The sequence below is a fragment of the Dasypus novemcinctus genome, chromosome 12 (genome assembly GCF_030445035.2).
Source record: "Dasypus novemcinctus isolate mDasNov1 chromosome 12, mDasNov1.1.hap2, whole genome shotgun sequence".
Classification (NCBI taxonomy): domain Eukaryota; kingdom Metazoa; phylum Chordata; class Mammalia; order Cingulata; family Dasypodidae; genus Dasypus; species Dasypus novemcinctus.
In genome coordinates this window covers 74,764,597-74,788,667 of record NC_080684.1, presented here as the reverse complement: position 1 = coordinate 74,788,667, position 24,071 = coordinate 74,764,597, and the positions used below count along the sequence as shown (strand labels likewise).

Sequence of the window (24,071 nt, the reverse complement as noted above, 5' to 3'; positions counted from 1 at the left end):
GTTAGTACTGCAAGTCTGTATAGTCCAAGCTCTGGAGACACAAAACGATTTAAAATGCCACTGTTCTCCAGGATCTTTCGGTCTGGTGCAGGGAGACAGACATGTAAACAAATTCAGAGGCAATAATGTGTTACAGGTATTATACAAAATGTATGTACAGCGCATACTGAGAGAAGAAAAGAATGGGAGAGCAAGATGATATAAGACTAAGAGCAAGGGCACATCCATCAAAACTCAGTCAGATGGAGCAGCCACTCCATCTGTATCCTGCTGGAGGAACAACCTTGAGCAAGACACTGAATATTTTTTGTGGCTCAATGTCGTAATCTAAAAAATGGGGCAATACATGCTAGAATTTACCTCATAGAATTTTTATGAGGATTAAGTGAATGAATGTAGTGCCTAGTCCATAGCAAGCATACTAAATATTACTTAGCAATACTGTACTCTTAATGGAATTCATCCATTTTTAATGGTTCACCAATAAGTAATGTAAAAAGTTGCCTTTTGTCAAATACTAATTACTTGCCAGCCACTTAGCTGAAGCGCTTATGTGCATTAACACCTTTAAAGGCCACCCTACCACCACCATGTACTGGTGCTGTTTTCCCCATTTTATGGACATGAAACCTGAAATTCCAACATGCTGTAAAATTTGTCCTACGTCACAGAGGTGGTACTTGGTGGTGCTGGGATTCAAACAGAGGAAAGCTAAATCCTTAGCCAGCATCTTTAATAAATATACCCTACACTTTTCACATAACTAGGCTTCTGTGGAGTGCTAGAAATACTCTCCAAACAGGACCAGAAAGATGTACACACAAAATTAAAAGTAAGTCTAAGTGACCAATGAGTGGAAAGACCCCAAAATAAGAAAATGAAATTTTCCTAGAAACTTGCTTACTTTTAAGGAATTTCAAATCCTTCAGAAATAGAACATTCTGGCATCAATACCAACTTGAAGTCATTTAGGTGAGCCAGAACAACAGAGCAGCAGAATGCCCAATCTTTTAAATGTTTTAAAATTTAAAATGTTAAAATGTTAGTCAAAATTGTTGCTCAACAATGTCAGTATTGAACCTATATAAAAATCTAAGACTATTTTTTATTGTATTTGTGTCTAAAATAGTCTGAGGATGAAATATAAAATTAAAATTTGAATTCACATTTTAATTTCCAGAGAAGTATCTCCAGAAATTTTGAAAATTAAAATGAAATTTAAGTCTCACGAATTCATCATTAAGTAATTTGACAATATTTTATGAATTATAAGTCTAAGTATCATATTTTTACTAATAATATATTTTTAAAAGTAATATTCTTAAGCTGTATAATGCTGGCTTGACTTGTGATTATACAAACTAGAATTAAACTGTAGCTGGTGTGAATTTATAAAAATTAAAAAAATAAAATAAAAACAATTACCTGTATATTACAAAGCCATGAAAACATAGAAGAATCAAAGGCCTTTTTAAAATTTTATCAGTGGAAATGTTAATTTATAATGACTGGAGAAAGTTAGCAGATATTAAATATTTTACAGCTGTCCCCTAAAGAATTTTTCCTAGATTTTCATTCCTAAAATGGTTTTCATTTTTGGAATTGCTATAGTAAATGATTTTCAATAAGACTTTATGGGTACATTATTAGTTCTTGATCATAACCATAAATGGACCCTCAACTAAGGAGACCAAATGTCTGAATTTTCCCAGGACTGACAGGGTTCCCAGAAGGCAGGACTTTCAGTGCTAAAAACCCAGATAACCAAGGCAAATTGTTCACTGAACAATCCCAAGACAGTTCTTCCATCATGTTCCTCTTCTAGTCTCTGCCATCCATCTCCATCCATCTCCATACACCTCCACGATCCTTTGTATATTCACCCTCTCCTTCCTCTCTGGATCCTTTCCTCAATTTCTGAGCATTCTCAAATATCCCACATTTTAGTTATCTCCTCTCATCACACACAAAACACATACAACTTCTTCTAGTTATAACCATTTCTCATTCCTCTTCCATCATGGCCAAACTCCTCAATAGTATTGTCTATATTTGCTGTAACTATTTCTGGACTTCCATTTTCCTCCTTAATTTACTATAATCTGGCTTCCAGCCCCATTGCCCCACAGTTCTGGCTGTCCATGAGACATTTTTTCAATTCTTACCTTTCTGGACATTTCAGTAGCGTTAGGCTGTTGACTAGCCCCTCATCCATAACACTTTCTCTCCCCTCCACAATATTGTCCTTCCCTGGATTTCCCTCTTCCTTTCTGCAGATTGCTTCTCTATCTACTTTGGAAGCTCACTGTCCTCCACATGGTTGCTAAACAGAGAGTGAAACGGGGGGTATGTGTGTGTGCATGCACATGCGTGTGTGTGCGCATGTGTGTGATACATATAGAAATAACAGATCAGTATTTTAAGAGATAATCCACCCTCACAAACATTATTAGAATCTGTTGCCTTATCTATCACCATCACCTTGGCCAAGTCACCATCATCTTTTGTCTAGACTACAATGCATCTCTACTCTTTCCACTTATTATCCTTCAGTCTTCCAGCACACCATCAAGCAGAGTGATCTCTCAACATGCAAATCTGATCATTTCATACCCATGCCCATCCTGAGAAAAAGAAACAAAGCATGCAATGCAGCCAACAAAGCCTCTACATGCTATATCCACATATTCTAATGCTCTCTGAGCTTTAGCCACAGGCTTCATCTTTCAGTCCTTTCAAAGTGAAGGGACTTGGCATATGCTGCTTCCTCTGCCTGGCATAGTCTTTCCTTCCATCTTGCATAGTTAACTCTCAGTTAACTAAGCAATCTTCAGGGATCTCTTCCATAATTCCCAGACAGGGTCAGATTCCCCTGTTTTATCCTCATATGGTTCTTCATGACACTTATTAAAATCATCATTTTATTGTTGGTGATCATTTAATTAGCATTTTTCTCACATAGCAGAACTGTGTCCTTGTGCTCACCAACTAGTACATTGCCACTTAAAAAGAAAGGATTTAGTTTGTATTTATTAAATGTAAGAATATTAATTAAAAGTATTTTTCCATACCTCTTTCTTGAATCAGATTTTGTTTCAGTGGGTATTTAAAAATTGAACTAAAGGCATAATAAAAATACTCTATTGTAAAATTTCAACTTTATAAAAAACACATTTTTAACATTTACATGTTGAAAATAGAACTTCTAATAAGGATCAAATTAACAGCTATACTGTAGTATAGCTACAGAAATTTAAAATAAAATTTTAAAACATTATAAAAGATATACTAGTGGTTGGGTGAACTTTAATTGATCTATTTAGCTAAAATATTACACTCATGGAAAACTGTATGAAAAAATATGAAATATACCAGAATTGTCTTTGGGAAATTCTTATCTTGTTTACCAAACATTCCTAATAATATTCTTTCTTAGAAATTGTTTTTTAAATTTATTTCTAATTATCTGCCTCTATCTTTTAGACTTTCCTACCTGCCTTCTTTGTACTTGTATAAGTACCACCGTATACTGTGATGACCATGAACTTGATGCAATTCCTCCACTGCCCAAGAACACTGCTTATTTCTATTCTCGTTTTAACAGAATTAAAAAGATCAACAAAAACGACTTTGCAAGCTTAAGTATGGATGACAGCACAGATGTTCTTTTCTTCTTTATAGACTTTTATTTTTTTTTCAATTTAAATATTGCTACAGAGAATGAAATTGAATGCCAAAATATGGTTCACTAATCAATTATTTTTATGTAAATACTTAGGTTGCTTTAATAATAATAAGTAAAAACAAAAAATAATTAAAAGTTATTAATGAGCCTAATATACAGTGGTGATGCTATTTTCAACTTAACTACCTATTTTCAACTAAACAGAAACCATAAATAATTATATTTGTATGTGACTAGGATTTATTATGCTATTACATTAGGGGTATAGTAAAAGATATCTTGACCATATATTACAAAGGATTTGGCTTTTGAATTAACATCTATGAAAGTATAATTTCTTTATAATTGCTGAACACATATCTAAATTCTGACTTTATAATTTTTGCCAATTTAGAAGAATTTTGCTACTTTTCTTCATCAATTGAAGTTTTTTAAAATGCCTATATTTTTGACTAATAGAAAATACAATAATCTACCATCACCAAGGAAAATGTTTTGAACAGTAAAAGTCCAGAGTTTATGAAGATAATGGAGGGCAAACCTATTCTTTTTAAAATATAATGTTCCAATTTCTTTGCTAAAGTCACACTTTTTATATTAATAATTTAATAAATATCAATAGTGTGTAGAGGAAATAGTGAATTTTTTACAAAGTAATTAGCGAGTATTTTGTAAAGTATTGTATAAGTATTTTATTAACCGTCATTGCTAATTTGTAAATTTTACGTGAGCAAATTTATATTTATTTTTGTATAAACAAATAATATTCAAAGGTATTTAATTATTTCCTTCCTTTTTTCTTCTAGATGATTTAAAGAGAATTGATCTGACATCTAATTTAATATCAGAGATTGATGAAGATGCATTCAGAAAATTGCCTCAACTTCGAGAGCTTGTCCTGCGTGACAATAAAATAAGGCAGCTCCCAGAACTGCCAACCACTTTGATGTTTATTGATATTAGCAACAACAGACTTGGAAGAAAAGGTATAAAGCAAGAAGCATTTAAAGTAAGTGTTAAGAGTGAATATGAAAGAATGATTTTTATATCCCTTTTCCATTTGCTGTCAATGAGCACCCTTCTTATTTCTATAAGGGGATTCAATTTGATGAGATTTTAAACTCTAAAATAAACTTTACATCCCTATTTATCATACTTTTTTGGGGATTACTGTGTTCTGGTAAATTCTGAGAGTGGCCAAGTCCCAGGAAATAAGAGCTGAAATAAGAAGTGGGTGACTTCCAGGAGCACCAATCAGTAAGGAACAACTGGAAATGTTGTAAACTGAAGAATTCATATTGACCAGGAACTCCAATCAGGCAAAGTGCCATACGTGATTAAAGGATAGGCTGCTTGTGCATGATGTGGGTGGTGTCTTGAGGATGGACAGCTTCTAAACTCCCGTATGAGGATGGGTTCAGGTAATCCTTGAGATTTTTTTTTTCTAAGTGGAGGAAGCAAGTTTTCTAAGTGGAGGAAGCAAGTGACTTGCTTGGAACAACAGCATAGAGTCTGAGACGTCACAAACAGGTGTTCTTACCCACACTTACTCCATTCAAGCTGCTCCTCTATACCTTGTGCAAAAAACTTTTTGAATACTATATCAAAATACTATTTGAAGGGATGTCACATTATTTCCAGGGAAACCATGTGTCCTCTACTGGTCCTAGTGAAAAGGAAAGGAAAATCCATAAAGAATAATGACAGACACTAAGGTAAAAATTGTAGCCTACACCCCACCCCCCTACAGCTGAGGCATCATAGGTGGAAGTGCACAGAACCAAAAAAAAGCAGCTTCAAACTACATGACTCTCATTCTTGTATTACCCACCTTACTTATGTAACACACTTTGAAACTAATGCTTTGGCATAGCACATGAAGCTTGTCACAGTTAACCTTAACTCTCTGTTTAGATTGCCTTCTTCTGTATATTTATTTCACTCTCTTCTCCAACCTATATTGTGTTCAAATAGATATTCCCTTCTTTGCACATACCAAAAACATCTCTAATAACTACACACTCATGCATCTTCAATTCTGTGAGGCCTTCTTTGATTTTTACATATAGAATTGGAAATTTCTCATTTTAGTTATTCTTTTTATTTTGAGATAATTGTAGATTCACATATAGTTGGAAGAAATAATACAGAAAGATCCCATGTATCTCAGTTTCCCCCACTGATATTTACAAAATTATAGTATAATATCATGACCATGATGCTGATGCAGATACAGCATAAGTCCACCAACACAGAGATCCCTCATGCTGCTCTTTTAAGCCACACTCACTTTCCTATGCCATATTCCTACTTTCTTCCCTGACAATCACTAATCTGTTGTCTATTTCTATAATTTCAGCATTTCAAGAATGTAATATAAATGGAACCATACCTTAGATAGCCTTATGGCATTGGCATTTTTCACTTAGCGTAATTCTCTGGAGATTGATCCAGGTTGCTGCATGTATCAATGGTTTGTTCCCTTTATTGCTGAGTAGTATCCCATGGCATGAATCTACCACAGTTTGTTTACCATTCACCCACTGAATGACAGCTGAGTGCTTTCCAGCTTGGGGTTATTATGAATAAAGCTGCTTGAGTATTCATTACAGGTTTTTGTGTGAACGTAAGTTTTCTTTTCTCTGCAATAATTGCCTGACAGTACAATTGCTAGGTGGTATAGTAGCTGTACTTTTAGTTTTAGAAATTGTCAACTATTTTCTACAGTGGCTGTACCATTCTACATTCTCACCAGGAATATGTAAGTGTTGCAATATTTATACATCTCTACCAGCATTTGGTGTTATAACTTTTTATTTTAGCCATTCAGAAAAGTGTGTACAGATATCTTATTGTGGTTTTAATTTTCATTCCCTTTTAAAGGTTAATGATGTTGAGTATTTTTCAAAATGCGTATTTGCCATTTTTATATTGTCTTTGATGAATATCAACTTATGCCTTTTTACCTGTTTTTTAATTTCATTGTTTGCTTTCTTACTATTGAGTTTTGAGAATTCTTCCTATATTCTAGATAAGTAACCTTTGTTGAATAATGATTTGCAGATATTTTCTCCTTGTCTGTATCTTGTATTTTCAATCTCTTTTGCAGAATGAAGGTTTTTAGTATTAATGAAATCCAATTTATCAATTTTCCTTTTTGGATAATACATTTATCATTAAGCTTAAAGCCTAGACTTAGATTCTGAAGATTTTCTCTTAAGCTTTTTATTATAAAAGTTTTATAGTTTTACATGTTGCATTTAAATCTGTGATCCATTTTGAGTTCTTAATTGTATTAAGTGGGAGACTTAGATCAAAGCTCATTTTGCCTATGGATGTCCAATTGCTCTAACACCATTTGATGAAAATGCTGTTTCCTCCACTGAATTGCTTTTACAACTTTGTCAAAAATTGGTTAGGCATATTTGGTATATGAATCTATTTCTGGGTTTTATATTCTGTTCAACTGATATATATAGATATATATAGATATATAGAGATATATATTTCCACTATTAATATCACACAGTGTTGATTACTATAGAGATAGAATGACTCCTTCACACTTATTCTTTTTGATTGTTTTAGATATTCTAGTTCCATATAATATTGAGAATTAACTTGTCTATATCTACAGAAACTGTTGCTGGGTTTTCATAGGAATTGCATAAAAATTGTACATCAATTGCCATCTTTACAATGTTGAGTCTTCTACTCCATGAATAAAGTATGACTACATTAATTTAGATCTTATTTGATTTCTTTTCCAGTATTTTGGAGATTTTATAATATAAATTTTGAATTGTTTTGTCAGATTAACTCAAGTAGTTCTCTCTTTTTTTGGAACAATTGTAAGTTTTAATTTTTTTTTAAAAAACTAATTTTAAAAAAATTATTTTTAACTTTTATTTATTTTTAATATTTGTCCACTGCTTGTATGTAGATATACAATCTATTTTTGTATGTTTATCTTGTATCATGCAACTTTGCTGAACTCACTTATTCCAGGAGGTTGTTTTTTTGTTTTTAAGATTTCTTGGGATTTTCTACACAGACAATAACTTCAAATGCACATTTGGGAAATGTATCTCTTCCTTTCTGATGTGTATGCTTTTTATTTTCTTTCCTTGCCTATTGCACTGGCTAGAACATGATAGAATTATACTGTTTAAGAGTGCTGAAAGTAGCCATCCTTGCTTTATTCCCAGTATTAGGGGGAAGCATTCTATGTTTTACTATTACTTAAGTGTACACTTTTTTGTAGATACCCTTTATGAAGTTGTGGAAATTCCCTTTCCTATTTCTTTTTTTGAGTTTTTAATACATATCATGAATAGATTTTCAATTTTGGCAAATACTTTTCTACAGTAATTGATAAGATCATGTGACTTTTCTTTTTTAATTTGTTACTATAATGGAGTACATTGTTTTATTTATTTTTTAAAATCAGTGTCATTTACATCCTGTTGGTTGATTGCTGTATTAGTCCACCAAAGGGCTGCCGAAGCAAAGTACCAGAAATCTGTTGGCTTTTATTAGGATATTTATTTGGGATAAAAGCTTACAGTTACAAGGCCACAAAAAGTCCAATTCAAGGTTGCTTTTTTCCCAAAGTCAGTTGCCACATAACAAAGCAACATCTTTGCCAATATTTGGTTGGTCTCTGCCTTCCCCTTTGGACTTCCTCTTCCTCTTGAGGATGTGTGGGCCCTGGCCTCTTGAGGCTTCATACTTAAGTGAATTCTTTTCTCTCCTGGCATAAGGCTTGTCTCTCAGTCTCAGCTCTCTTCCAAAGGCCAGCTGTAAGCTATCAGGCAAAATGGTTCATCTCTCCCAGGAGCTTTCACTGTTTGAGCCATTTTTTTTCTGTCACATGACCAGAACAAAAATGACAGAGCTCTCTCTTTCTGTGTGTCTTCTTGAGTGAGTGTCTATTTATGTCAAGTCCAGCAAAGGTATGGGCACTCAACCTGAGTCATGCCTTACTGACATAGTGTAATCAAAAAGCTCTAATCTTAACAGGTTATATAATCAAACTCCCCTTAGCTTAATTTAACACAAAGGGTATCACACCCAAATGAATAGATTAATTTACAAACATAATCTTTCTCCTTTTGGGATTCATAAACAATCTCAGACTGGCACAATGAGGTTGCCAAGTTCTATATCCTTGCTGATTTTTTGTCTAGTTGTTCAACCAATTGTTGTGAGAAGAAGGCTGAAGACTTAACTATAAGGATTTGTCCTTTTTCACTTTAAGGTCTATCAGTTTTTGCTTATATATTTTATTGCTCTGTTGTCTGGTGCATATACCATTAGGATTGCTATGTATTCTTGGTGGATTGATACTTTTTATCATTGTATAATATCCCTCTCTGTCTCATAATTGTCTTTGCTCTGAATTCTATTTAATCTGATATTAATATAGACACTCCTTTCTTTTGATTGATGTTTCCATGATCCTTTTTTTTTAATCCTTTCACTATCAACCTGCCTATAATCTATAATATTATATTTGAGGTGAGATTTGTGTGGACTGCATGTAATTGTGTAATGTTTTCAAATCCATTCTCCCAATCTATGTCTTCCCATATGTATCTTTAGACCATATCAATGTAAATTGATATGTTAAGGCTTAATCTTGCCACTTTATTTTTTTTGTGTTGTTTTTTCTCTTTTTCCTTTCTCTATTTTCTTTTACCTGCCTTCCTGTGGGCTACTTCAAAAATTTTAGAATTCTGTTTTGATTTATCTAATTTTTTTTTTAAAGACTTATTTCTCTCCCCTTTCCCCTGAACCCAGTTGTCTGTTCTCTATGTCTATTTGCTGCATCTTCTTTGTCCACTTCTGTTGTTGGCAGTGGCATGGGAATCTGTGTTTCTTTTTGCTGCATCATCTTGTGTCATTTCTCCGTGTGTGCGGTGCCATTCCTGGGCAGGCTGCACTTTCTTTCGTGCTGCGTGACTCTCCTTACGGGGTGCACTCCTTGCGCATGGGGCTCCCCTATGCAGGGGGCACCCCTGCGTGGCACAGCACTCATTGTGCACAGCAGCACTGTGCATGGGCCAGCTCCACACAGGTCAAGGAGGCCCAGGGTTTGAACTGTGGACCTCCCATGTGGTAGATGGACGCCCTAACCACTGGGCCAAGTCTGCTTCCCTCTAATGTTTTTTGAGTATACCCTTTTGTTTAAATATTTATTGGTTGTTCTAGATATTATGTCATATGTATGTATATATGTGTGCATATATATATGGGCATATATGTGTGTGTTTAACAGTCTTCTACTGTTGACATCATTTTACCAGTTTGAGTGAAGTGTAGAAACCATATATCCACTTATATCCTTTTTCTCTCCCACATATATGATATCACTGTCTCAAATATTTATTTGTATTCGTTTAGAGCCACATCAGACAGCATTACAATTTTTTTCTTTTTTTCAAACATAATTTAGAAAATTCAAAAAGAGAAGGAAAGTCTGTTTTATGTAGCCTTCTTTTGTTTTCCTTGTGTTTTCATTCTTCTTGATGTTCTAAGCTTTCTTTTTTATCATTTCCTTTTTCTTCAGAAAATTTCCTTTAGGCATTCTTAAATAGGTCTTCTGGCAACAAATTCTCTTAATTTTCCTTCATCTAAGAATGTCTTGATTTTCCCTTCATTCCTGATGGATATAGGTTGACAGTTATTTTTTATTTCAGGCCTTGCAAAATTTTGTGCCATTTCTTCTGGCCTCCATGGTTTCTTTCAAGAAATTCACTGTTCTTTTGAATTGGTGTTCCCATATAGGTAAGGTGTTGTTTCTCTCGTGAGGTGTTCAAGATTTTTTCTTTGTCTTTAGTTTTCAGAAGTTTGGTTACAGTGTGTCTTGTGGCTTTTTGTTTTGTTTTGTTCTATCCTGTTTCACTCAGTTTTTAGATCTGTAGGTTTATAAAGTCCTTTGCCAAATGTGGGCATTTTCATTCATTATTTCTTCAAATACTTTTTCAGTCCTATCCTCTTTATCCTATTCTCCCAGGACTCTGATATGAATAACAGATCTGTTTTATAGTTCCACAGTTTCTGGAGTTTCTGTTCATATTTGTTCAGATTAGATAATTTTTATTATCCTATCTTCATATTCTCTAATTCTTTCCTCAACCCCTTCTAATATGCTGTTGAAACTATTCATTGCATTTATTTGTTACTGTATTTTTTTCATCTCTTAAGGTTCCATTTGGCTTTTCTCTATATCTTTATGTCATATTTTTCTTTACTGAGACAGAATTTCTAAATCTGTCTTCACTGAGACTCTTTGTTTCATTTGTTTCCAATGTGTCATAATTGTTCACGGCAGAATTTTTATTGTGGCTGCTTTAAAATATTTGTCAGATAATTCTAATATCTGTCATCTTAGTATCTATTGGTTGTCTTTTTCATTCAGTTTGAGATCTTACTGGTTCTTAGCATGATGAGCGATGTTTTTACTGAAATCTGGGCATTTTTATATCATGTTTTGAGACTCTGGATTTCATTTAAAACTTATATTTATATCTGGCTTCCTCTAATTCCAATCCTGTCAAGAAAAAGGAGAGAGCTCTATATTACTTTCAAGTCAGGACAGAAGTTCAGATTCCCCACCTAGCCTCTACTGACACCTTCATTAAATGATGGGTGGGTGTTCCTAAGGAAGAAGCAGTAACTCAGTGCTATGCAGAGGCAACTTTATTCAATAAAATGGGTTTCAGGTTATATCAAATGATTATAACAATTGAGCAATCACAGAAAAGAAAATAATCAATTAAAGACATAGGAAATAATGAAAGTATATACAACCACACACCAAATTGGGGGGAAACACAACAGCTGATCTCACCCGAGGCTGGGAAGTCCCTTTGTGGCCAACTGGAAAAATGATCCCAGGCAGAGCATCCTTTCCTGGGTGAGGCTTCAACTGCTTTGGGGACCATCCATTTTAAGAGGTTCAAAACCTGAGAACTCCAATGCGTCTTGCAACTTGTGAGGAATGACCTCATTGAAAGAAACCAAATCCATCCAATGGGAGGGTGGTGGCCAGCCCTCCACAGGCAAGATGTGGTGTCTTGAGGGGTCTTTGTTCTATTCTATTCATGATACACTGAACAAGAACATAAAGGTTTTCAGCTTTTAGTTTTAAAGGGGATACAAACAGGATGTGCAAATGCCATGTCTGGTAACTTGTTCCCTTTAAACATTTGTTTTTTCATTAATAGGTGAGAGGGCTACCTGCACAGCAGCATTACAACATTCCAGTGGACAAAGAACAAGTTAATTATTTACAATTCTGGCTGAAACAACAAGACTATAGATTAGAAAACTTATGAATTCATAATTCTTAATAATTTTCTTACAGTACATCAATGGGTATAGGAGTTTTGATTCCCACTAGGCTTCCATTGATAACTCTCTGTGTGGGAAGGTTAGGAGTGCCTTGTTACCACACCTCATGTGGCTTTCACTGATGGGATAAAGGTGCCTTCTTCACCAATGAGCAATGATGAAAGTCCTGTCTGTCCATTAAGCCTTCTCTAACAGGACCCTGGTGGGTGAGGCATTAAGGTACCTTGTTACAGCCTGATGAGGGTGAAAGCCTAGTCTCCCTACTCAACTAGGGAACTGGCATGGGTGGTGGTGAGGTCAAAGTTTTTCTATGGTGTTTGATTGGAGTACAGCAGTTATCGTCTAAAACTTTTCTGTCTTGCTAGACTGCCTCTTTCCTGGTCCTTTGACTAGAGAGAGAAGGTGACTGTTGGGCTTTTTGTGTTTGTCCAAATCTAGGATACATGAAGCAGAAAGAAAACCCTGAGAACTCCCCAACATGTTATTGGGTCCCCAAATTTCCTAGCGCATATCTCTCTTCTTCCCTCCTTTCAGAGACTTCATATGTTTGTTTTACATATAATGTTCAGGACTTCTAGTTGTGCTTATTGGTAGGAATAGAGAAAATACATACATTACATTTTCACAGAAGCACAAGACACCACTGTGTGTTTTTTTCTTCTCCAGTTGTGCATATCCTTTATTTTTAATATTTTTATTACTATTTTTCTTTATTTGAAAATATAGCAGGATTCCCATATACTCTACGCTCTCCCCCTCCTACACTTTTCTCCATTAGCAACATCTTTCATTAGTGTGGCACATTTGTTATAATTGATGAACACATATTGCAGCATTGCTACTAACGAACCATGGAATATAGTTTATATTATAGATTACACTTTGCACAGCACAATGTTATAGGTTTTGATAAAATGTATAATGGCCTGTATCCATCATTGCAATGTCATGCAGAACAATTCCAAGTTCCCCAAAATGCCCCATGTTACACCTGTTCTTCCCTCTCCCTTTGCTCAGAATCTCTGGTGACTATTGCCTTTATATTTATATTACAAGTTCTTCCATTGCTAGAATAATAAGTTTGTTCATTCCTCAATCTTGAGGATCTGGGGATGGTAATGCCCATCTGTTCCTGATTGAGAAGGGACTTAGATCCCATGGGGCAGATAGATGGAACTGTTTTGCTTGCAGTATAGATACTCTCTTTTTTTTTAGGACTGGCATTGTCCATCATCATTCTTTTGTTAATTATCCTGGGCGAGTCCAGTGGTTTGGAGAGTAGGTGTAGCAACTTTGCTGAGATTCAGGGTTTAACCAGCATATGAACAGATGGAAGATTTAAGTCTCTGGGACATATATTTAATGAGTATAGTGCTAATTAGGTACAAATAAAAGGGGTGGAAGAGCCTAGTGTAGTGAAATAAAGACCTTGACTAAAAGGGGGAAATATTAAATACAAATGAGTTTTTATGGGTAAGAAATTTCAAAATGAGTTGGGAGGTCATTCCAGAGGTTATGCTTATGCATGTCTCAGGCAGATCTCATTGACTGCCACAGTAAACAGTGCCTCAAAAGGAGGACTCCTGAGGGCTCTAGAGACAGCTAGACTCTATAGGCAGGGCAAACCCAGGAATTCGGTACCCTGTCAGTAGGTCTTACCTCGGAATATATGTTCCCCATTGAGTTTTAATAACACTTTGTATACACGTCAAAATTAGTACTTACTACAATGTGGGTACTTTATATATTATTATAACACTGTAGGCTTTTTCAAAACAGACTATGCCATTTTTATATTTGTATGTACTCTCATGAGAAAAGCAAAGCTTGTAATAATAATAAACTCATTATGTGGGGCAGGCATTAATCCAGTCATTTTATATTTACTAACTCTGTACTAATTACATAAATCACCACATAAAATTAAACTTCCTTTGGTGAATAATAGTTATTATTATCACCATATTACAGATGAAGAAACTGAGACAAAGAAAAAGTAACTAAGTTCTCTATGTTACACAGTAGCCAATGGCAAAGCCAGGGTCTGAACCTCAGTGGTTTGTTCCAGAGCCATGCTCATAAATAACTATGCTGTATGTATGGCTTCTTAGCAGAAGCCATCAGTGATTTATTGTTGTTATTGTCTTTTGATAATTAAAAAAAAAAGAAGTGTTTTACTACTGCTCTTCTTGGGTCTTCTGAATTGCTAAGATGCTTTACTAGTTTTGCCTTCTTGAGGTCAGCCTTTCATTTTTATGGGCCCTGAATTTTGAGATCCTATGACTGTCAAACTGGAAACCTGTTTCTATGTGATTTCAGTTATTTATGCCAACACCAGTGGCTTATACATTTTTATCTTTATTCCAGTTTAGAACATCTCCTCAGTCTGAAGATTCTTTATCCATCAGTATCTCCACATAAGAAAACAATGCTGTAGCATCATACTTTCAACCCAATTCCAACAAGTCTAATGCTATAAATTGTCTCTACAATTTCTAGCCCTGTTTAATCCTTGGGAAGTTATATCAGTTTCACTTCTCCATGTAAAATGAAAAAACGTCTTGCTATTCCTTACTCAAATCTCCAAAATCCTACCTCAGAATTCCTTCCATGGGAAGTAACTTCCTTGCTTAAACTGTAAAAGTTAGAAAGGACAAATCAAGGTTCCTCACAGAGACTGAGAAATAATTTTCATCTTCAAGAAGAAATATTAGTTAATTTTAGTTAATTAGTTAATTCCAAACTCAATTGAATGGTATAGTAATTGAGAAAAACTAATCCACCTCAACTTTATGAAGCAACACCTAGATGGGCATGTTATTTTAAAAATAGTTGCATGGGTAGGAAATAGAAGTACAACTGTGGCACCAACAATTTCTGTTAAATTCCTACATTTGGAATGTTCACAGGATATGTATGACCTGCATCATCTCTACCTCACCGATAACAACTTGGACCATATTCCTCTGCCACTCCCGGGAAACCTACGAGCCCTTCACCTCCAGGTAGGTTTCTACAATATGGTGCACCTAACAGCTCCAGGGAAAAACAAAATCAAACAAAAGAAAGTCCAGGATGCAAAAAAAAACAAACAAACAACAACAAAACCTATTTATAGGGGCATGTTGATATACTGTGTCAATTTTTTTTCTTCTTTTTCTTTTCTCTCTAGCTCATTCTCTCTCTCAACCTAGGTAAAAGTGCTTTCCTGACCTTATCCATTCTGATCTATTTTCATTAACCTTAGCTTTCATTTTCATTCCTTGCCAATTCATAATGCATCTTTTTGGCATACAAAGCATCTTTGGGGGAAAAATTGAAAGCTCCACCTAATGAAGAACTATGATAGAAAATAAAAGGGAAAAGAAAGTTCTAATTTAATTACTAAGTTTAAGTGGGGAAAATGATAATTTCAGCTTTTGACTTTACATTTTAAACATTGAATTAAATTCATTTCAAGGGCATTTCCATCAGTTAAGAGATAAATCTCTATCTTTGGATTAAAATGAATGTGTTTTTTTTTGTTTGTTTGTTTTTTCAAAACTTTGGGCTTATTTTAATTAGCACTAAGCAATATTTTTATCCTTGAAGGAGTAAGTAAAACCACATTTTCAAAAAATGTTGATGATCCAGAATTTCAAAATATATTTCATTTTACATCCAAGAGATTAAAAAATGTTCAATAACAACAAACTTTTTTTAATTAAAATTAAAAAAGATAAATTATTTATTTCCTGTGTGAGTAACTTTTGGCTTACAGTTATAATCAATTTTTTGTATTATTTCATCTATGGGATAAATCTGTAGAGAAGTATCTACGTATACTGCAACATACTTTATAGTGAAATATTACAATTTTCTCCATGGGAAAAGTGAAGGACTTAACAAAAAGCAATCTTACCATTAAAACTGGTTTCTGATCCCTATGTATTCCTCTGTGACTTCTGTAAATATGTATCTCTGTGTCTTTTCTTTTCTTCCTGTTAAAATGTACCTTTATATACATTTTGATGTCTTTTATGTATATGTTTGTATGAGTCTTGAATACATGTCTGTTTTTTGAGGTATTCTGGGTATGTTTCCTATTCTTAGTGTGTATGTCCTTTCTAACCCTCATCTGTTTTTGGATTGCCTCCCACCCTTGGGGACCGAATTCTATATATATTTAGATTCCTTGCCTTCTTTGTGACTGGAGTGATGATTTTCAAGGGAATCTTTAAAGAAATTTTGAAACGTGTGCTCCAATTTGAATTAAATTTTATTACTGTTGTCTCTGATGATGCTAACCCTATGAAGTATTCAGGTCTTTGATGTTATGTTTAGACACAATGTGCTTGTATATATACTAGGTTATTTTTTAAGTAATTGGTTTTATGTTTCCTGTTCTAAGTTTTAAAAAGCATTGACTTCATCTTTTAAAATATTTGTTTTTCAACAATACCTCACCAAAGTCTAGTATAAAGTTGTTTCTAATTTACAGTCTTTAATTTATATATATATTCTAATGCTCATATAAAAATTCCCTTTCCTGGTTCATTTGAAAATTTGTGCCAACATATATTATAGCAATTAAGAATGAAGACCTTAGCATAACCAGAAACACTAGTTGAAAATTCCAGACCCAACATTATCTAATGACCAGACCCATTTTTGAAATCCCCCGCATTAAAGTTTTCTCATTTGTAATAAAGAGATAACCTACTCTATACAGTGATGGGGAGGATTAAATGATAAAGTTTATAAAGTGGGTAGTAGAGTTCCTGTACATGATGAGCACTTAAATGTGAAGTGTAATTATTATTAAGAACATATATTATATTACCTATCAAAGGGAAGAGTAGAGAAAATAGGCACTACATTTGTATTCCTCATCCTTATTAATATCTCTCTTGTGCCTTACTCCAGTTTCATTTCTCTTCTCACTTGTAGCTGGTTTTGAATGATCAGAGCTTTAAAAGGAATTTAGGGAGTAACTAGTTCATCCTCTTCACTTTTACAAGAAAAGGTTAAATGGTTTGGTTGAGACCACAGAGAAAGGCATTCATGCCTTAATCGGAGTGCCCTTCCATTGCCAAATGCCTTGTCTAGCAAATTCCTTATCTAGAGAATCCTCATTCATCTTTCAAGAGTCACATATTTTCACATGTATTATGCCTTCCTAAATTCACACTCCTTTCTAAAAGAAAACAAAAAGTATTATGGCTAACTTGTGTTATCATTGTACTTAGACAAACCTACATCGTGGAACTTACATTAATATATTTCAACTATTTTTATACTTACATGTGTCTCAACTACTGTATGAACTATTAGAGTTCAGGACCCATACATTATTAGTCATTATGCCTTCAAGATCTATCATAATGCCTAGCTCACAATAAACAAATTATGATTGTTATTCAATCATTGAATAAACAAATGAGTCACTCAGAGCTTGTATCAGTGTGTAGATTGATTCTGGGCTAAGGGTTCTTCAAATAGATAGTGGGAATAACATTATCATTATAAACCACATGATAACCTATCAATACAAGATGTTCTACTGTACACAGTTACATTATGTCAACAATTAATATAACCTGAAATTGTTTGAAATGTGTTCCACTGTTCATATATGCACAACTCTCATTTACATCACTATGGTAGTTAATAAGGAACACTAATGGCAAAGTTATTTTTCTAAATCTAAGCCTCAATTTGGTGATTCTCTACAAAGTTGTACTTATCTTCTAGTAACAAAATATGTTAACATTTATTGAGCACTTGCTCCTGGACTAAATTATTCTAGTAATCAAGTTTCACAAGTATAATCTTATTTTATCCCTCTCAACTCTGAGAAGGTACCATTAAAATCCCCAGTTCTACAGATGAGAAAGAAGACACATTGAGTTTACATGTCCAGTGTAAACAACTGGCAAATGGAGAAACTAAGTTTAAAATCTAGTAAACAAATCTATACTGATTATTATACCTGAATTAATTATTGATTAATATATTATTATATATTGACATAATATATATTGATTATTAATCATTGATTGATGTATTTATATATATTAATCCATTCTTGTGGTTCTGAACCCATTGTAAGTAGGATCTTTTGATGAGGTTGTTTCAGTTAAGGTGTGGCCCACCTCAATTAGGATGGGTCATGTAATCCTAATACTAGAGTCCTTTATAAGTAGAATGAAATTTAGACAGAGAAAGCCTCGAAGGGAGCAGCCAGAGTTGAATATCAATGGAACTGGAAGAGAAGGGAGAGACCAGAAGAACTGCCATTTGCCTTGTCATTTGACAAGCTAAGGACAAAGGATTGCAGGCAGCCAACCCCAGAATGCTACAGTCCTTGGGGAGAAAGTATCGCTTTGACGATGCCTTGATTTGGACTTTCTCTTGGACTCAAATCTGTGAGCAAATAATCCCCCTTGCTTAAGCCATCACTTTGTATGGTATTTTCTTGAGTAGCCAAGGAAACTAAAACAATCTGAGACAAATGAAAACAAAAACACTGTATACCAAACTGAATGGGGTAGAGTCAAAGCTGTATTGATAGGGAAATTTAAAGCTGTAAATGGCTATATTTAAAAGAAAGAAAGACCTCAAATATATAGCCTAACTTTCCATCTTAAGAAGTAGAAAGAGAACAAACTAAACCCAAAGCAAGCAGTAGGAAGGAAATAATAAATATTAGAGCATAAATAAATAAAACGTAGAATAGCAAAGCATAGAGATAACCAACAAAACCAAGAGTTGGTTCTTTAAAAAGATCAACAACTTGGAAAACCTTTAGCTAGAATGACCAAGATAAAAAGAGAAAAGAGTAAAATATTAAAATCAGGAATGAAAGAGGGGGCATTGCTACCAATCTTACAGACATAAAAATGATAACAATGGAATACTACAAACAAATACTTGCCAATAAAATATATAACTTAGATGGAATGGACAAATTCCTGGAAAGTCACAAACTACTGAAACCTAAAGAGGAAACAGATAATTTAAATAGACCTCTAACAAGGAAAAAGGTGGGATTACTAATTCAAAAACTTTCAACAAAGAAGAATGAAATTCCAAATGAATTCACAGGTGAATTTTACCAATCCTTTGCTAAATATTCCAAAAAGTATAAGAGGATGTAACATTTTCAACCCGTTCAGTGATGCCAGCCTTACTCTGATACAAAATTAGACAGAGTCATCACTAGAAATAAAACATACCAATAACCCTTAGGAATGTGGATATTAAAATCCTCAGCTCAAAACTAGCAAACTGAATCCAACAACACCAAAAAAAGGACTATACACCATGACCTTCCTATCTTTGTATATGAAGGAATTGAAAGTTATCTTAATATTTGAAAATCTGCCAATATAATATACCATAGTAACAGAATAAAGGATTAAAAAAATACATCATAATGATGCAAAAAAATATTTGAAAAAATCCAATACCTTTTTGTGATAAAATCATTTTAAAAACTTGGAATAAACGTATTCTATTTTCAGTTCTACTTTCAGAATAGTAATATAATCTCTCTTTTCAGATGACATGATCTTAAATGTAGACAGTGCTATGGAGTTCACTAAAAAATATTTGAACTAAACAAGGAGTTAAGCAATGTGGCCATTTCCAAAATCATTATACAAATATAAATTATATTTCTATGCACTAACAATGAACAATCCAGAAATAAATTGGGAGAGCAATCCCTTTTATAATAGCCACAAAAATAATAAATTCCTAAGAATAAAGTTAGCAAAAGAAGTAAAAGACTTGTACAGTGAAAGCTATAACATTGTTGAAAGAAATTAAGGAAGATATAAATAAAGGAGAACTACCCTTTGTATGACTTAATATTATTAAGATGACAATACCCCCTACTTGGGATTGAATCATGTCCCACATGAAAGACATGTTCATATTCTAGTTCCAGGTACTGTGACTGTGCACCCATTTGTAAATACAACCTTTGACGGTGCTATTTTTAGTTAAGGTGTGAACTCATATGTAAGTAGGTTCTTCAAAGATGCCATTTAGATGAGACAAATTGAATAAAGGTGTGCCTTGATCCAATATGGCTTGAAGTTCAAAGGAAATTAGACATAGAAGTAAAAACCAAAATAAACCAAAGTTAGAATAAACCAGAGAATGAGAGAGAGATTGCCATATGTTGGAAGAGTGCCACCACTAGAATACTTTGGAAAAAGCATGACATTGCCAATACCTTTATTTTGGGCTTCTAGCCTCCAAAATTGTGAAGCAGTAAATTCCATTGTTTAAGCCAGTGTGTGGTATCTGCCACAAGAACCCTGGCAAACTGATGCATTCATTCAATTGACTTACAATTTTAATGCCTACATAACTCTTAGCAAAATCTCAGCTGTGTTGATTTGCAAAAAAATTAAAATCTGATTGCAAAATGCATACATAAACCCAAGTGACCCAGCATAGCCAAAATAATCTTGATAAAGAACAACAAAGTGAAAGACTCACGATTACTGCAAAACTTAACAGAAATCAAAATACTGTGGTACTGTCATAGGATGTACAGAGATCAATGGAATAGAATTGATAGTCCAAGAATAAATATTTACATTTATCACCTACTGCTTTTTGACAAATATGCAAGACAGTGGAATGTGGGGAAAAGAATAATCTCTTCAACAGATGGTGCTCAGAAAACTGGAGGTCCACATGCAAAAGAATTAGGATGGGCCTCTATCTCACATCATATACAAATATTAACTCAAAATAGATCATACACCTTAATGTAAGGGATAAGATTACAAACTTTTAGGAAAAAACAAAAGAGTACAAGTTCATGACCTTGTACTAGATGGTTACTTAAATATTACACCAAAACACAAGTGACAAATGAAGAAATGAATACGTTTGACTTCACCAAAAAAAAAATTGTTTTAAATATGCTTTAAAGTACACAATGAAGAAAGTAAAAATGGGGAGAGTGGATGGGACTCAAACAGTTGAGCACCTACCTCCCACATGGGAGGTCCCAGGTTTGGTTTCCCATACCTCCTGAAAAAAAAACAGTCAATGAGCCTATCATGAGCAAAAAACAATGAGCAGGCAACAAGCAAACAACAAGCAAAAACAATGAGCAAACAACAAGCAAAAATAGATGAGGGAGTCATCTTGGGGCAGGGGAGTGGAATGGATACGATGACGATGACAGAATAAAGTAAAAATGCAGACCACGGAATTGGGTTGGAGAAAATATTTGCAAATCATATATATGACAAGGGACTTGTATCCAGAAAAACTCTCATGACATCAACAAAAAAATCAAATAACCTAATTTAAAAAAATGGACAAAGGATCTGAATAGACATTTCCCTCAAAAAAGATAATACAGATGGCCAATAAGCACATGAAAACTTGCTCAAAATCTTTAGTCATTGGGGAAATACAAATCAAAACTACAAAAAATGAGACACTACTTCATATCCACTAGGATGACTGTAATAAAAAAGACAGACAATAAGTGTTGAAGAGGATGTGAAGAAATTGGAACCCTCACACACTGTTGCTGGAAATGTAAAATGGTGCCGATACTTTGAAAAACAGTTGGGCAGTTTCTCAAAATGTTAAACATAGAGCTAACATATGACCCAGCAAGTCAACTCCTAGGTATATACTCAAGATAACTGAAACATATGTCCACATAAAACCTAAATACAACTGCTCATAGCAGCATGATTCATAATAGCTTAAAAGTGCAAAGAACCTAATATCCTTCAATTGAATGTGGTATATCTATATAATAGAATATTACTGGGTAATAAAAAAGAATGAAGAATTGATACATGCTACAACATAGACGGACCTTAAAAACTTGATTCTAATTGAAAAATGTCATATTTATGTCATATTTATGTGAAATATCCAGACAAGCAAATCCATAGTAGATTTCCAAGTGCCAGAAGCAGAGGAAAGGGGCGAATGGGGAGTTACTACTAATGTGCATGAGGTTTCTTTTTGGGGTGTTGAAATTGTTTTAAAATTAGATGTGGTAATTATTGCACAATTCTGTGAATATATTAAAAACCACTAAAATATATAATTTAAATGGGTGAATTTTATGGTATGTGAAGTACATCTCAATATAGCTACAAAACAAACATAAAAATTCCAGTCCAGGGTCCTGCTTGTCTTCTTGATATTTTTTTTCTCCCTCACTTCACCTCAGCCATGTTGACATTTTCCCCATTCTTAGAACATTCCATATTAATTCTGCGAGACCTTGAACTTGCTGTTCTCTTTCCCTGGAATGTTCTTTATTTGGCTCTTTCCATGTTCTCATCTTCTCCTCATGCCATTCTCAGCATATTGCTATCTCCTAAGATATCTTTTCATAGTCACTAAACTTTCCATAGTCTCTAAACTTTCTTCATAGCACTCATCATGTTTGGGAACTACCTTTTCTCTTTAAATTTGCTTTCTCACCTTCTTACCTTGTATTTTCACTACTGAATTATAAGTTGCATAAAGGCCAGAGCGTGTCTATTTTGTACATTGATTTATGCCCATTGTCTAGAAAGTACTTGGCATATAGTCATCACTTAAGTATTTTTGTATAAGGGAAGGAAAAAAAATAAGAAAAAGGGTTAAGCAAAATGAGCATACTATGCTATTATTCAGAACTAAGGATATATTATATCTTGTCTTATAATTTATTTTTATCCTTTTTAGAATAACAACATCTTTGAGATGCATGAAGATACATTCTGCAATGTTAAAAATTTGACTTATATTCGTAAGGCCTTAGAGGACATTCGATTGGATGGAAATCCTATCAATCTCAGCAAAACTCCTCAAGCATACATGTGTCTACCTCGTTTGCCTATTGGGAATATTGTCTAATTTTAGCTAACTGTTAGTATTACAATGCCTATTACAAAACAAAGCAATTCTTACTGCTCTTTTGGGAAAAAAAACACTGCCTATTTTCAAATCATGTTCTGCAAGATGATATGATTACAGAAAATACAACTAAAAGTATTAACATATAATGATAATTGAGTAATCTAAGAAAATGTCAGATAATAGTTAACCTGCAAGACATACAGAAAGAACAAAATTAAATGATGGGAATATTTCATTTATATTCTTATGAAGTCACATGTAACTTGTAAGTTTGGGATTTCTATCCTATATAACTTCAAATTCAGTATATTATAAAGGAAAATAAAATATGAATACTTTAGGTATTTTGCTAAGATTTAGCTTCTTTAACAAACCTTTTCTATTCATCTTTTTCACTGAAGCATGTTCTCTTTCTTTAATTCATTAAAAGAGTATGAAAATAAGAATAAAGTATTTGAAAATTACAGTGGTCTTGTGGTGAAATATTCAGTATAATCATAATATGCAAACAATAATCTCCAACAATAATAGATGTAACTTTGTTTTTGAATGATAACATGTTCCCATCTTAAAGAGCTATCAATTCATCTTAGATATTTGCTAAAATGACGATTTATTTGGTGCATTTCTAGGTCTGTGAGAAAAAATAAAATAAAAAAGATAGAAAATAAAGAGGATGACATGATACCCCCATTACAGAAGAAGCTGAGGACCACCTTAAGGAGAGCTAGTCTTTCTAAAATGTTATGGTCACTACGTAGACACTGTGTAAAAGACTGAAAGACAACTAAAATACATACAATGAAAGGTGAGTTTCTTTCCAGGTCCTGATCCCAAGTTCTACTCCCTAGAAATGTGTATGGAGTTAACTACTGTCAATTGTTTCTTGCATATTTTTACAAGTTTTCCATGAGACACAAATCATACACACAAGGAATTTTCCCTTTTTCACCCCACAAAGGGTCTGTGAATGAGCTATATGTATATATAAATTACTATTAGGTATGTATTAATATCTACACATGTTAATATGCAAATACTTTAACACAAAAGATAATCACTATTATCTGTTTATGTAACTTAAAAATATTTCCTGTTTATCTTTATATATGATCTACTGCTTCTGAAGGAGCACATGGATGTA

At 33.7% G+C, this 24,071-nt stretch overlaps 1 protein-coding gene across 1 annotated transcript in view; it reads left to right on the top strand.

Moving 5' to 3' along the window:
• Positions 1-23,388, top strand: part of EPYC (epiphycan) — a 53,543-nt gene extending 30,155 nt beyond the window's left edge. Inside the window, exons 3-6 of the mRNA XM_004459826.3 lie at positions 3,484-3,642; positions 4,492-4,694; positions 14,953-15,048; positions 22,754-23,388. Coding sequence (XP_004459883.1) covers positions 3,484-3,642; positions 4,492-4,694; positions 14,953-15,048; positions 22,754-22,924 — 629 coding nt within the window. The 3' untranslated portion in view covers positions 22,925-23,388. The remainder of the gene's footprint in view (positions 1-3,483; positions 3,643-4,491; positions 4,695-14,952; positions 15,049-22,753) is intronic.
• The last annotated feature ends 683 nt before the right edge of the window (positions 23,389-24,071 follow it).